The sequence below is a fragment of the Mesoplodon bidens genome (genome assembly GCF_964165515.1).
Source record: "Mesoplodon bidens genome assembly, chromosome: 9".
NCBI classification, from domain to species: domain Eukaryota; kingdom Metazoa; phylum Chordata; class Mammalia; order Artiodactyla; family Ziphiidae; genus Mesoplodon; species Mesoplodon bidens.
The window spans coordinates 84,275,535-84,289,209 of NC_138166.1; the positions used below are offsets into that span (position 1 = coordinate 84,275,535).

Genomic DNA, 13,675 nt, shown 5'->3' on the forward strand with positions numbered 1-13,675 from the left:
AACATTTGTGTAATAGTCAAACCTATCCCCCAAAAGAGGTTTGATATTCTCTGATTTATAGCCTTTCCCATTCATCACTCCATCACTGTAAAGACTTGGGCTGGGTCTGTGAATTTACACTTCTCTCTACATAGTTGCCTTTTGGAGCAGTTTTAATTTTATAAGGTGCTTGGAAAAACTAACGAAACTTGAAGTAAAAGGTATTAATCACTTTGAAGACTTGAAATGTCCTTATTTCTTGTTAGCAAGCATCACTGTTGAAAATATAAATATAGAGAGATGTGAAGTTAGTGAAGTCTGCTGATAATGAAACTTATTTTTAAAAAGAAGAAAGACTAAACCAGGTGTCCTCCCTTACTTGTTCTGCATATTCATTTTTTTCAGTTAGCTTTAAAAATCTACTGAGGATCTTAAATAAAGGGACTTCCCTCGTGGTCCAGTGGTTAAGACTCCACACTCCCAATGCAGGGGGCCTGAGTTCAATCCCTGGTCAGGGAACTAGGTCCCTCATGCTGCAACTAAGAGCCCACATGCCACAACTGAAGATCCCACATGCTGCAACGAAGATCCCGCGTGCCGCAGCAGCAGACCTGGCACAGCCAAATAAATAAATAAATATTTTTTAAAATCTTAAATAAAATTCTTGACAAAAGAGTAACCTTCTTCTGTGAGAAGTTTAACAGTTGGCCTCAGGAAAACCCAAAAAGTTAAACCAGACTTTGATCAGGAAGGAAACCAGTGTGAAATTGTTGGTCCTTGGTGCTGAATTTCTTTATGTCCAAATCGGTCTGTGGGAAATAATCCTGAGAGAGTTACTCCATGCAAGTTTGGTTTGGTTTGATAAATAAGCAGCTGCTTATTCCACGGTAGAACTGAATAACCAACATTCTTTGTGACTTAATGTGCTTTTCTGGTCTTTTGATGACAGGTTTCATGGACCCAGGCACTACGGACCATAGTTAAAAACTGTTATAAACAGCACGGGCGGGAAGACCTTTTGTATGCTTTTGAAGATCAGCAAACACAAACACAGGCCACAACCACACACAGTATAGCCCATCTTGTACCATCACAGACCGTAGTCCAGACCTTTAGTAACCCTGATGGCACTGTCTCGCTTATCCAGGTGAGTAAACCTTCTGGTTACCAGATTGTGATTTCTGAGGCAGATCAGTGGGCACCTCACCTCAGACTGGAGAAAGTTGTCTTTTTTTTTTTTTTTTTTTTAATTAATTTATTTTTGGCTGCGTTGGGTCTTCATTGCTGTGTGCTGGCTTTCTCTAGTTGCAGCAAGTGGAGGCTACTCTTCGTTGTGGTGCATGAGCTTCTCATCGTGGTGGCTTCTTGTTGCAGAGCATGGGCTCTAGGCACACGGGCTTCAGTAGTTGTGGCACGTGGGCTCAGTAGTTGTGGCTTGCGGGCTCTAGAGCTCAGGCTTAGTAGTTGTGGCGCACGGGCTTAGTTGCTCTGCGGCATATGGGATCTTCCCAGACCGGGTCTCGAACCCGTGTCCCCTGCATTGGCATGCAGATTCTTAACCACTGCGCCACCAGGGAAGCCCAAGAAAGTTGTCTTTATATAAATTCGTGTATGAATTTTATACAGCTCCCCAAGATCTTCCTACCTGAACTCGATTTTTTGAATAATATTTTAAATTGTTTGCATTTTGCTAAATACAAAGCTGTAGATAGCATTTCTAGACATTTCCAAATCAAAGCACTATAAAAATGGCTTCTTTTTTTTTTTTTTTTTTACAATTTCACTCTCTCAGTGGCCAGGAAATATTCCTTCTGAATTACCACTTCTGAGGCGAAACACAATTTGTTGGTAGATAGAGGGAGTGTCTAAAATTCAGATTGAGGTGAGAGTAGAAAGTTGGTTGACTGACTCTGGGCACCAGTGATGAAACATGATGGCTTCTCATAGTGACTTATATGGTTGAAGTAAAACTCTGAAACTCATGTTAGTGTCTGAGATGTGATTTTAGTAATTCATTTCATATTACAAAGTATATTCATCATTACCTCTGCTGAATTTGGGATTATATGAATCTTAACTTCTGAGTAAAGGAGAGGTTGAAGGATCCATCCACTGACACATCACTTTCCATGTTTTTTCTTTAGGTTGGTACAGGGGCAACAGTAGCCACATTGGCTGATGCTTCAGAATTGCCAACCACAGTCACTGTTGCCCAAGTGAATTATTCTGCTGTGGCTGATGGAGAGGTAAGAAAGGATTCTGTCTGTTTCCACTTAAATACTCAAATGTATAGGTGAGGGAGAGGGAGGGTCCAGAAGATGAAGAGACTGTAAGTAGCCTACACGTCCGTAGCATTGTTTTACTTAAACCGTTTAAGACATCACACCATGTCAGTTTTGCGAAGTAGCTTACTCTGTGTCTGTTAATTATAACAATCGAAATTTATGGATCCTTATGATTCAGGCATAACTGTCAGGAACTTACAATTGTATATTTGTAACGTAGGATTTAGTACTTTTATGCTGTGAATCCCAAAGAATTTAATCTTTGGACTTTATGAAAAAAATTAGATCATTAAAACTAAAGCTGACTAAAACATTCTTTGAAGGGATATATATATTTGTAAATCAGTAGACATGACTTATTGCGTTTTAAATGAGCCTTTGAAAAGACTTCACAAGAAAATCCTTTCCTGGGAATTCCCTGGAGGCCCAGTGGTTAGGACTCAGCCACAGAGCTTTCACTGCTGTGGCCTGAGTTCAATCCCTGGTCAGGGAACTAAGATCCCACAAGCAGCGTGGCACAGCCAGAAAAAAAAAAGAACAAGAAAATCTTTCCCTATCAAAACTGAGATAATTATGGGATGTTAACTTAAAAGAAGGTAGCTAACCTTTATTGACACTCGGTAAACTAAGCACTCCTCAACCCTAGGAAGTATAGGTTCTGTTATCATCTTTGCTTTATACATGATGAAACTGAAAGGTTAGGTGACTTGCCCAAAGGCACAGTGTAAGTGTTGAAGCTGGATAATGCAATTAGAAAAATGTTGTCTAAGCTCTGAGCCATCAGTGAAGTTCAGGAAAGGGCTCGTTAAGTGACTGTGGACTTTTCACCTAAAGGTTATACTTCTGAAATTTGAAAAATAGCCAACAAATGTCAAAGAGCAATATCAGAAATAAAGCTAAAAATATTGTCTCACCCTTGTTCAAAACCATGGAATATTTCCACTCAGAACACCACAAAGTCACTCTTATTTGTGCATCTCAGGAAAGGGAGAGAACTGATACAGGGTCATGGCTAGCAAGGTGAAGAGAAATACAGCAGGCTCCTGTCAGCCAGCATGTGCTGAGCCCCCCGCTGTGCTGCAGTTGAGGTGTTAGATGTGTAGAGTTGATTTACACTGGAACCCTGCTCTCAGGGAGAGAGAAGCATCTCCATAAATGAACTGTGGTTCCTGCTGTCAGAGAGGCTGCAAAGTGGTCTGTAGCTTCAGGAGAGAGTGTTTCCAGTGAGGGAGCCTGGGAGGGTTTGGGGCAGGAGCTACCCTTTGCTTTTCCAGTATAGAAAGGTAGAAGTCAACAGATTTACTTTTAAAGGTATATAAACATCATGAAAGAGAATGGATTAGCTGAGGGGAAAATTCGTCAGTCCCCAAACACTAAAACTAGAGGACAGACACTCCTTGAAGTGTGAAAGAGGTAGCAAAGACAGTGGTGGGTACATTTATGGGATTTGTTACTTTGTGACTCAAAGTTATTTACAGTATCTCCCTAGTGAATGTTTCCTGGGTACTCTTTTAAAGAAAGTAACTTTGAGTTGCTTAAACACTTCTCTAGAGACTAATTCTTTGAAACCCATTTTACAGAATAACTTCACACAACCAATGTATCCAAAAGTTCATGGAAAATATGAAGGATACAAAAATCTTAGTCACATATCTATGGCTTTTCCAGCACACTGACATCGTTTTAAAGTCATCTGTGTGGAAGTGTGTGAATGATATATACAAATAACCTGTTGGTAATACCCAGATTCAGTCAGATTAAAAAAATTCTAACCCTTCCCACACTTACAATGAAACAAAAATATGAAGAAAAGAAGCATAGGTTATCTCAGAAAGTGGCAAAATGTTTTAGAGTCTATAGTTTGCTTCTATGTGCCTTCTGATTAGATGTTGACATGGTTGTCAGCATCTTAGTTTTGAGCCATGAGGACTGTGATTAGTCAGAATATCTCACTGACTTGGGACAGATAAGACCATATTAAGCCAACAAAGCATTGCATCGGGTGACTCAGTAGAAACATCCTACCGCCTGTATGTAACATTGTTTCTCCAGGGAACAGAAAGTTATTTACAAAAATAAACAATACCTATACTTCTGGAAGTTTTAAGGTTATTTTGTTATCCTAGCCTTGCCAGTGAGAGCTCTTACATTAGATCATACTGCATTTAACATCCAGTTAGTTGCAATTGGTTACATTTATAAGAAGGACCTTCGGTGAGCCTGTCTCTTCTGGTAATAAAATGGTCTCCCAACTCTGAGCACTCTGTGTGCTGAGAATATCGAATAATCTAAGTAGTTATAAAGAAACCAAAAGAATCTCTAACCTAATGCAACTTAAAACTAATTAGGGACACAGAACAAATTACATAAACATTTAGAAATGAATAAGGAAAGAACTTCAAAATAATATGAAATAAACTATATATTGATTTCAAAATACACAATTTCCATTTTGATGGCATATTTACAAATACAAATGGATTTGAGAATTTATTCTGCGGTAAGATCACCAGTTGATATGGGTGATATTAATTGCATTATGTGTCAGAAAAATTGAAATTTGAAACAGAAATGATATCTGATAATAGTAGGACATGTGCTTCTGTTAGAAGAAACAGAAGAAACCAAAGTACAGAGACATTAGAGACATGAATTTTAAACTGAACCATCAACACATGTAACAGTTTTGAAGTAGCACAGCTTATTTTAGGTGGGGTTTTTTTTTGAATATCAATTTATGAATATCAATTGAATATCAATTTATTTGAAATATAGGTATGCTGAAGAGCAAGTAGGGAAATCTGAATAAAGGAACATGTTCTTCATGTATCCATTAAGTAAATGCTTTCTGAGCCCTGTGCCAGACACTGTGTATACTATAGGTAGAGGAAAGTAAAGACCATTCTTGCTCTTAAGGAGCACACAGGTAGGTGGTAGAGAAAAACACATCAGAGAAAATGGCAATCAGATAAGGATCTAGTAGAAGCAAGCCCAGGGTACTGTGGGACCCAGAGGAGAGGTCCTGAGCCTTGGACTATAGGGAGTTGTCTTTAAATGGAGTTGTCTTGGCTCTAATCTCACCTGAGCTCAGACTAGAGGGGTGAACAGGAAGCAAAGGATGGGAGTTGTGTTCCTCTCAAAGGGAGCATCACATGCAGTGCATCACAGTGTGAAAGTGTGGAAAAGCCAAGGTGGTTCACGGTAGCCAGAGGGACAAGGATAGCCACAGTTTGAAGGGCCTCACTGTAGTGGGTCTCTCTCAGAAAAGCACAGAAGCTAACTGTACATCCTCTGAATATCTTTCCCTTCTAGAGTTTGTGGCCTTTCTCTGGGACATGGTGACATCCAGGCATAGATAACCACACAGTGGCTCCCAAAAGATGGAAAGGGAGCACAGCAAGAGCTCAAGCAAACACAACTCTAAAGCACTGAGACTCAAGAATAGGAAATTCCAAAGAAGCGTTAACACCTAAGCTGATTTATTTATTACCTGTCATTACTCTGAATAGAAATCTCTTCGTCTGCTTCTTCCCACTTCTCCACCCTTTACCGCCATCCATTCATCTTTAGTGCCACAAATTTAACTTCCTTAAAGTATACTGTGTATGGCAACATTCTGATACCATTTTCACTACAAATGTAGCTGTAACCAAATGTATATGTATTAAGTTGCTGCCGTAGAGCATGAGTACTTGGGAGAGCTGCACTAGGCCATACTCAGCAATGGGATGGGCAGAAATATAGAGGGGGAGATCTGGAAAGAGGAAAATGCTACAGGGCTGGCCAGCTTCAGCTGATGTTCTGAGTGGAATCATCGACCATCTATGGATTGGCAGTGTAACTCGCCATCTAAAGTGGCATTGTTGGCAGTGATGCTCATTGGAATAATGAGATCAAAGAGGTAATACCTTAAGAAGCAAGAGTTTCGTGAATTCCTGAGTGGGCAACCTTGCAGCTCTACAGGAAGGAAGTAAGGGTATCTCTGGCTCTTAATGTTGGGCCTTGAAGGCTTGCTGGCACAGCCCACTGTCTATAAGAACTCAGGGCAAATACTAATGTAGCCCAAAGGAATGTCTCATTCTCTGGGGAGCTTTTGACAAACATTTGGAGGAGCACTATGATAATCTAAGTATAGCAATAGAGCCAAAGCAGGAGGCATTTTATTTCATTTTATTTTATTTTATTTTAAATTTTGTTTATTTTATTTTTGGCTGCGTTGTGTCTTCATTGCCATGCATGGGCTTTCTCTAGTTGTGGTGGGCGGAGCCATTCTTCGTTGTGGTGCGCGGGCTTCTCATTACGGTGGCTTCTCTTGCTGTGGAGCACGGGCTCTAGGCACGTGGGCTTCGGTAGTTGTGACATGTGGGCTCAGTATTGTGGCTCGCGGGCTCAAGAGCGCAGGCTCAGTAGTTGTGGGGCATAGGCTTAGTTGCTCCGCGGCACGTGGGATCTTCCCGCACCAGGGCTCGAACCTGTGTCCCCTGCATTGGCAGGCGGATTCGTAACCATTGCACCACCAGGGAAGTCCCACGGGAGGCATTTTAAGTATCCGTGTCTCCTAGAGCTTGTGACACTTTCTTTGGGACACAGTAACATGAAAGCACAAGTTTACCACTCACTGGGCCCCAGAAAGAGCTCCAGTAAACACAGCTAACATCCTGAGACCTGAGTCTGTAGAAATAGTATACCTGAGCTGCTTGATTTATCACCTACCGTATTTTAGGATAAAAACTGCTCGCACTGCCCCTGTTGCTTTTTGGTTTTGGGTGGAGGGGTGGGGGCAGGGAGCGAGGGGATACTTAACCAGTATTATTGAGCAAAATGGACTGAAGTAGCTAGATTCAGGTATCCAGGACTGAAAAAAAATCTCTAAATGGCAAAGCATTGTACTAAAATCAGTGGTTCTCAACCCGGGGCAACCCCTATACCCCTCAGAGAGGACATTTGACAATGTCTGGAGATACGTTTGATTATCATGACTGGGGAGGATGTATTAGCATCTACCGGGTAGAAACCAAGGATGCTGCTAAACATCCTACAGTCCACAGGACAGACCTCACAACAAAGAATTATTTAACCCAAAATATTAATAGTGCTATTGTTGAGAAACCCTGTTCTAGATCTAGAAAAGCTGAATTCTAATCTACTCTATATAACCAGATAGTATGTTATTTTTTGTTTGTTTTGTTGCTTGTTTCATTTCTTCATAATTCCTCCCCAGTAGGAGAAAAGCAGGTTTTGCTACATTAAAAAAATTGTTTACTGAATTTGGCAGTTTCCATCAAAAATAAAAATACAAAATAATTTTGATATATAATTCCACTTCTAGGAATTTACTCAATAAGTAGACTCACATAAACTATACAAAGTAGTGTATAAGGATATTCATCACAGTACTGTTTGTAATAGCAAAACACTGGAAACTACCTAAATGCCCACTAAAAGATGTCTGGTTAAGTAAATCATGGTGTATCCATATAATATAATGCTGTGCAGCCATTATTATGAATCATGAATGAGTGAAGCAGTTTGATATGTTCCAAAATAAAATCATTTCAGAGCTGTATTGTTTATGAAAAAAAGCAAGGTACAAAAAGCATGTAGCATGTACTGCCATTTTTCTTGAGTGTGTGTATGTGTATGTGTAAATATGCTCACATATCAAGAGAATATCCCTGCAAAGATGCATGAGAAATAGAGAAATAGGTAACAACAGTGACCTTTGGGTAAAGGGTCTGGAGTACTGGCATTATATTCCTTTTGGTACAGTTTGAATTTTTTTAGAATTATACTTATGGTTTATTCAGAAACTTTAATTTTAGAATAGGTACTATATTGATATGACTCATATTTCAAAAATTATGTAAAAGGCTGCAGTGAAAAATCGTTCTGCCTTCTATCCAACCTATTCCCACAACTCCTCCCTCTGCACACACTGAGGGAAATATTTTCAATGGTTTCTTTTGTGTCCTTCCAGAATCTCTTTACGCAAATATAAGCAAATTCAAATATATATTCTAATACCCCCCTTTTTAACACCAAAGATATGCTAAAAACCCTGTTCTATACATTGTAATTCATGTTAATTTAAAAGTATGTATGTATTTGGCTGAGCACGTAGCAGTTTTTTAGAAAAATGACTTTTAAAAATCATAATCCTTTTGTGAGTTTGATTTTTTAACTATCATGTCCTTTTCTGCCTCAGGTGGAACAAAATTGGGCCACGTTACAAGGAGGTGAGATGACCATCCAGACGACACAAGCATCAGAGGCTACCCAGGCGGTGGCATCATTGGCAGAGGCTGCAGTGGCAGCTTCTCAGGAGATGCAGCAGGGAGCCACGGTCACCATGGCACTCAACAGGTGGAGGCAGGGGTGGGCGATAAAAGAGGAGGACGAATCTGTCCCTGTATACAGATGTAAAGAGAAACGTTGCACCTCACTTTGTCACAATTGGCATTTGGAACTTAATACTCTTAGCCCATAGGATACTATAAGTTGTTTTATAATCAGCCCTCACCTACTGCCTTCCCATCCTATCCCATCCCCAGCAACCAGTCCAGCCTGACTTCCAGCTCAAGCCTTCTGGTCAAGGGACATGGGTCCCTTTTGCTTTATCCTATTCTGTGCTCCTTAACAGACCAAAAGCAGCAAGATGTAAGTACTTTGTGTTTTTAAAGGGACCAAAGGATGTAATAAAAAATCAAGAAGTTTCAGGATTGATTTTCCTTTTATCCTACTAAGAAACTGCTTTTTGTTATGGGTATTAAATCCATGTTTTAGCTGGTCAGGAGCTGACTTCACTGACTTTTCAGGAAATTTGTTTCCCTCGCTTATTAGTAACTTTGAAATAAAATAAGTTTTGGATTATTGGGAAAAACTGAATTTTTTTCTTCAGATATGTTTAGGAAGGATACTGCAGAATGGAATACTCTAGTAAGAGGTAATTTCCAAAACTAAATTGTTTCGTTCGTGCTTGGTTCCTTCTATTCGTTGTTGACAGAAAAAAATCATCCCCATATTATTATTCTTGTTGTTCATTGCTTACACAATTTTATTTTCAATGGACCTAGACAATTTTTTTTTTTTTTTTTTTTCGGTACGTGGGCCTCTCACTGTTGTGGCCTCTCCCATTGCGGAGCACAGGCTCCGGACGTGCAGGCTCAGCGGCCATGGCTCACGGGCCCAGCCGCTCCGCGGCATGTGGGATCCTCCCGGACCGGGGCACGGACCCGCGTCCCCTGCATCGGCAGGCAGACTCTCAACCACTGCGCCACCAGGGAAGCCCAGGACCCAGGCATTTTAACTAATGGTTAAGAGTGTGTGCTTTGAAGCCAGGCTACTTGGGTTTGAATCCCAGCTCTGTCACTTACTAGCTGTTTGACCTTGGGTGATTTACTTGAGCTCAATGCCAAGGCTTTCCTCTATGTAAAATGGGGGTAAAAACAGTGCCTACTTTGTAGGGGTGCTATGAGAATGGGAAAAGTCAATGCATGTGAGATCCTTAGGTCAGTGCCCAGCATATGGTAAGGTTGCTGTTAACATTATGTGCAGCAGCTGTTAGCCTCAAATAGTCTTTGAACTCTTGCAACATGCCAGCACTCTACTAGGTAAGGCTGTAAATAAGGAATGCTCTAAGATATAATGTCTGCCCTAAAAGAAATCATACTTTGAATGGGGAGATTGATTTAAGTAAAACACTTAGCAAACATATTACTCAGAGTGTAATTTACTGTCCAAATGTATGGTATAGACTATGAACATAGCAGGAATTCAGAGTAAGGGGATCACTTCCTCCAAAATATAAAAATCAGCTGAAGTTTAGATTGGCTGTGGTAGACACTAGAAAGCCTTGATAGGCTTATGTACAGAAGATTTCCATCAGGCTGTGTAGTATATAGTGGCTGAGAAGAGGGTTCTGAGGTCGTATAGATTCAGGTTTGAATCCTACCTCTGCCATTTAGTTGCCATTCGATCTTGAGAAATTTAACCCCTGAGCATTAGTCTCATCATCATTATAATAAGGATAATTTTCATCATGTAGAATCATAAAGATTCAATGAAATGATGTATATAAAACTCTCATCAAAGTGTCTGGCCTGTAATTAGCATTTCAGGAATTATACTTATTATCATTTAACTTATATTTTAAATTTTGTCTACTTAGAATTGTTTACAGCGAGAAGAGATTAGAAATAGAAGGCCAGTTAAGAAGAGGCAGTCCAGGTATGACTTGTCAAAGGCGTGGAAACTAGTAGTAAGAGTGGAGATAAAGCGACTGATTTTGAAGGAAGTATGGTCAGGACTTGGTGGTTGGTCAAGTATAAAAAACTGAAACATAACACAAACACTTGTCCTTCCAGAGTTACCAGTGAGTCCCTGAGTGACCTGGGATCGAAACGTTTTTCTTAGCCCATTGAACCATATCACTTTTCAGTAACATGAAAGTCTTATTTGATTCCTTACACTTTGACTCAATCCTACTTGTACCTTTGAGAGAGGACACACAGATAAACTTCCTGAAAGCTATGACTAGAGTGAAACCCTCCTTCCTTGTGGTCCGGTAACCCCTCACTGTAGCGTGGGGTCTAAAAGGCCACCATCAAAGACCAGAAAAACTTCATTTCATCGAGCCAGCACCTTTGCTATTCCAGTGAAGTGGGAGTGTCCTGGGAACCCTGTACATAGTGGAAAACATGAGGCACATTCTGGCTCCCTTTAGTGTAAGGACCAGGGCTTATTTCTAAAGGCAGGGAGGGTAATGGTTTCCCCTGAGGGCTTGTTAACAAACTCAGATGCAGCTGAGGTGGCTACAGTGTTTACTCCAAAGGAAGGAGAATACGTTCACTGGCATGTAGGAGGAGTAAAGAGATGTTGAAATCTGTTTGCAATCAGATAGTTCAACACCCCGATGAGTGTTGGGGGATGGTGTGTTGCAGCCTCTGCTGGGGGTGAAGAAACCAAGCCTGGCAGTGAAGACTAGACTATAGCAGGCTACTAGGGGAACATCATGGGCTTCTAATTCCAGGAGCGGTAACCCACTGTCTAACGTCAGGAGGATTGGACTTAAGACACAAGCCCTTTGTGTTTGCTTCTCTATGGGATGAGACCCATTCCCAGCCTCTCCAAAGAATTCGTTGCTGGAAGTCATCTTAGTGAAAAGTATACTGCGAATCTGGTCTTTGTTCCTGTGGTAACAAAACGATTTCCTAGAGCTGCTCCCTTCCAGCCTCTCTTTTTCAGGCACAGATGGAACAAGCACGGTTCTCTAACAGTCACCTGCACCTCTGCTGCACTGTAAACAGCAGATGTGGGTACAGAGCAAAGAGAGAGAGGCAGGCTACATGGAATGGCAGCTGGAGAACAAGAAGGCAGAGGTGTTCTCTCAACTGTTGAGGGTAAAGGGGATCAGGACAGGTGCAGGACAGACCTTTTTTCAACCATGCTGTTAAAAGAATTTTGTATAGCAAATTAGAATGAGGGCCCTGGGCTCAGACAACCTGTAGCCCACCCTCCATACCCAAAAGGGTTATGGAGAAATTGTCATTTAAAAATGGAAGCTAGTTAATTTTAATTATTTTCAAAATACAGAATAAGTTAACACTTTTAGGAAGGAGATGGAGAGAGAATCAAAGTAAACAAATGAAAAGCAGAGTGTCACAGCTCAAAAAAAAAGACCTGTTCACCCTGAACAACCAGACAGGAAAGGAAGTGAAATCATCATTTGCTTGTTGCAATACAGTGATTAATTTGAAGTTTCAGGTTGTTGGTTAAGTTGTCCTAGACTTACATTCCCTCTTAACACAAGTCCTGCAAAGCCAGTACAGTCCTTTCACATAGAGACAGATACATGATAAATATTGGTAGACTGAATCTACATTTGCCCTGGTAGAAATGTATGCGATGTTGTTGACAGGAAGACAGTTTTTACTGAGTGTCTACTGTGTGTAGTGCTGTGACTCAGGGCTGTGGGGAATCAAATGCTCAAGAAAGTTAGAGTTGCTGTTCTTTTGCTGTGAAGAGACTTTGCTTAAAGAAAATAAGTGAATCATATTTTTAAAGAAAAATTTACTCTTACCATTTATTAAAATGGAAATATTGACTTAAAATTAGAGATCTTACTAAAATAAAACATGGCTTTAATATATGAACTTGTATTTATTTGTCCAGTAACATGGGATGGACAACCTAGATCAGAAATCCTCTCTGGAAATAGAGGACAGGGACTATACAACTGCCTCTTTTTCCTATAGGTGAAGGTTGGACACTTGCAGATAAAACGTTGACAGAAAAAAAGGTGGGGTGGGGGTTGTTAGAAACTTCTCATTTGTAACTCTGGTTTGGAAATGACTTGTCGAAAAATTGCTAAGTGGTAGCTTAGAGACATTTTGATCCCTACTCACCTTTTAAGTGAAGGTAACCTTTTTCTCGCAGTACAGTTTGATCACTTCCCATGAAGTCTAGTGGTTAGAATAGATTTGGGAATGGCAGTCTGCTGACCACAGGCGTCACCATTGTCTTTTGCACGATGTAAAAGATCCATCCATTGCTGCTTTGCCCCTGGCCCCTGAACAGGGCATGCAGTAACTAACCTCACCGACCTGTGGACCTGTCATCCCTGTCGGACCCCTCATCCCTGGCATCCCAGATTGCTTTAGTTGTTGCTGCTTCACAGCTTTTCTTCCAGCATAACATATTTTAGAAAGGTACTAAAGAAAATGACTTCAAATATTTAGAGCTTCAGACATTATAAAATGGGTATGACTGGATACCGGGACTCTTCTGGGTCAGGGCTTGGGTGTCTGCTCTTCCCCTCATAGCCTGTGAAATTTCACACTGCAAGCATGTGTCCAAGAGTGGCAGGACATCACCTTTGATGGTCATAGAAATAAGATTATTGTAGATTGTGATAAAAACAGTGGGGAAATGAGAAGTTGCTGAGGTAACCTGTAAACACAGCTCCTATTTCCATATAAACAGTTCTCATATACCAGCTTTCTTCTTCAGAATAGCACACAGCTGAAGCATTTTCCAAAGAATATCCTTTTTGGCTTTCCATGAAGTCTCAGGTCAGAGTGTTAAATATTTTTATTGTTAATCCGTGATAGCTGAACACTGCAGAATTAGCTGGTAATATTATTTGACACAAGTTTCTCAGAAAAATATTAAAAGTTAAGGGTCTAGGCACTAAATAATCATTCGTTTTACTATCTCTAATAAATAATTATAAAGCATCCTAAAATTAAAATCTACCTTGTAAAATGTAAAGAATAGCCTTAGTAGTAATTCCAGATCAAGGGTCCACTTTGGCTCTGAATTCATGTCACAGATACTATGGAATGACTGGCTGTGGGTATCAGATCTGAAGTACGTTTTAGCACAGAGATTGATCTTAGCTTTTAAAGGGGCTG

General features: G+C 40.4%; 1 protein-coding gene across 9 annotated transcripts in view; it reads left to right on the top strand.

The window, feature by feature from the left end:
• The window catches only part of NRF1 (nuclear respiratory factor 1), a 127,212-nt gene that overhangs the window by 83,058 nt on the left and 30,479 nt on the right, over positions 1 to 13,675 (top strand). For 7 of the 9 annotated variants that reach the window (XM_081243784.1, XM_081243779.1, XM_081243781.1 and 4 more), the window contains 3 exons: positions 929 to 1,126; positions 2,124 to 2,225; positions 8,470 to 8,627. In XM_081243784.1, the coding sequence (XP_081099910.1) occupies positions 929 to 1,126; positions 2,124 to 2,225; positions 8,470 to 8,627 (458 nt within the window). Of the gene's footprint in view, positions 1 to 928; positions 1,127 to 2,123; positions 2,226 to 8,469; positions 8,628 to 8,815; positions 8,922 to 10,431; positions 10,491 to 13,675 lie in introns of all 9 variants that reach the window. The other 2 variants (XM_081243786.1, XM_081243785.1) reach the window with 2 other exon arrangements.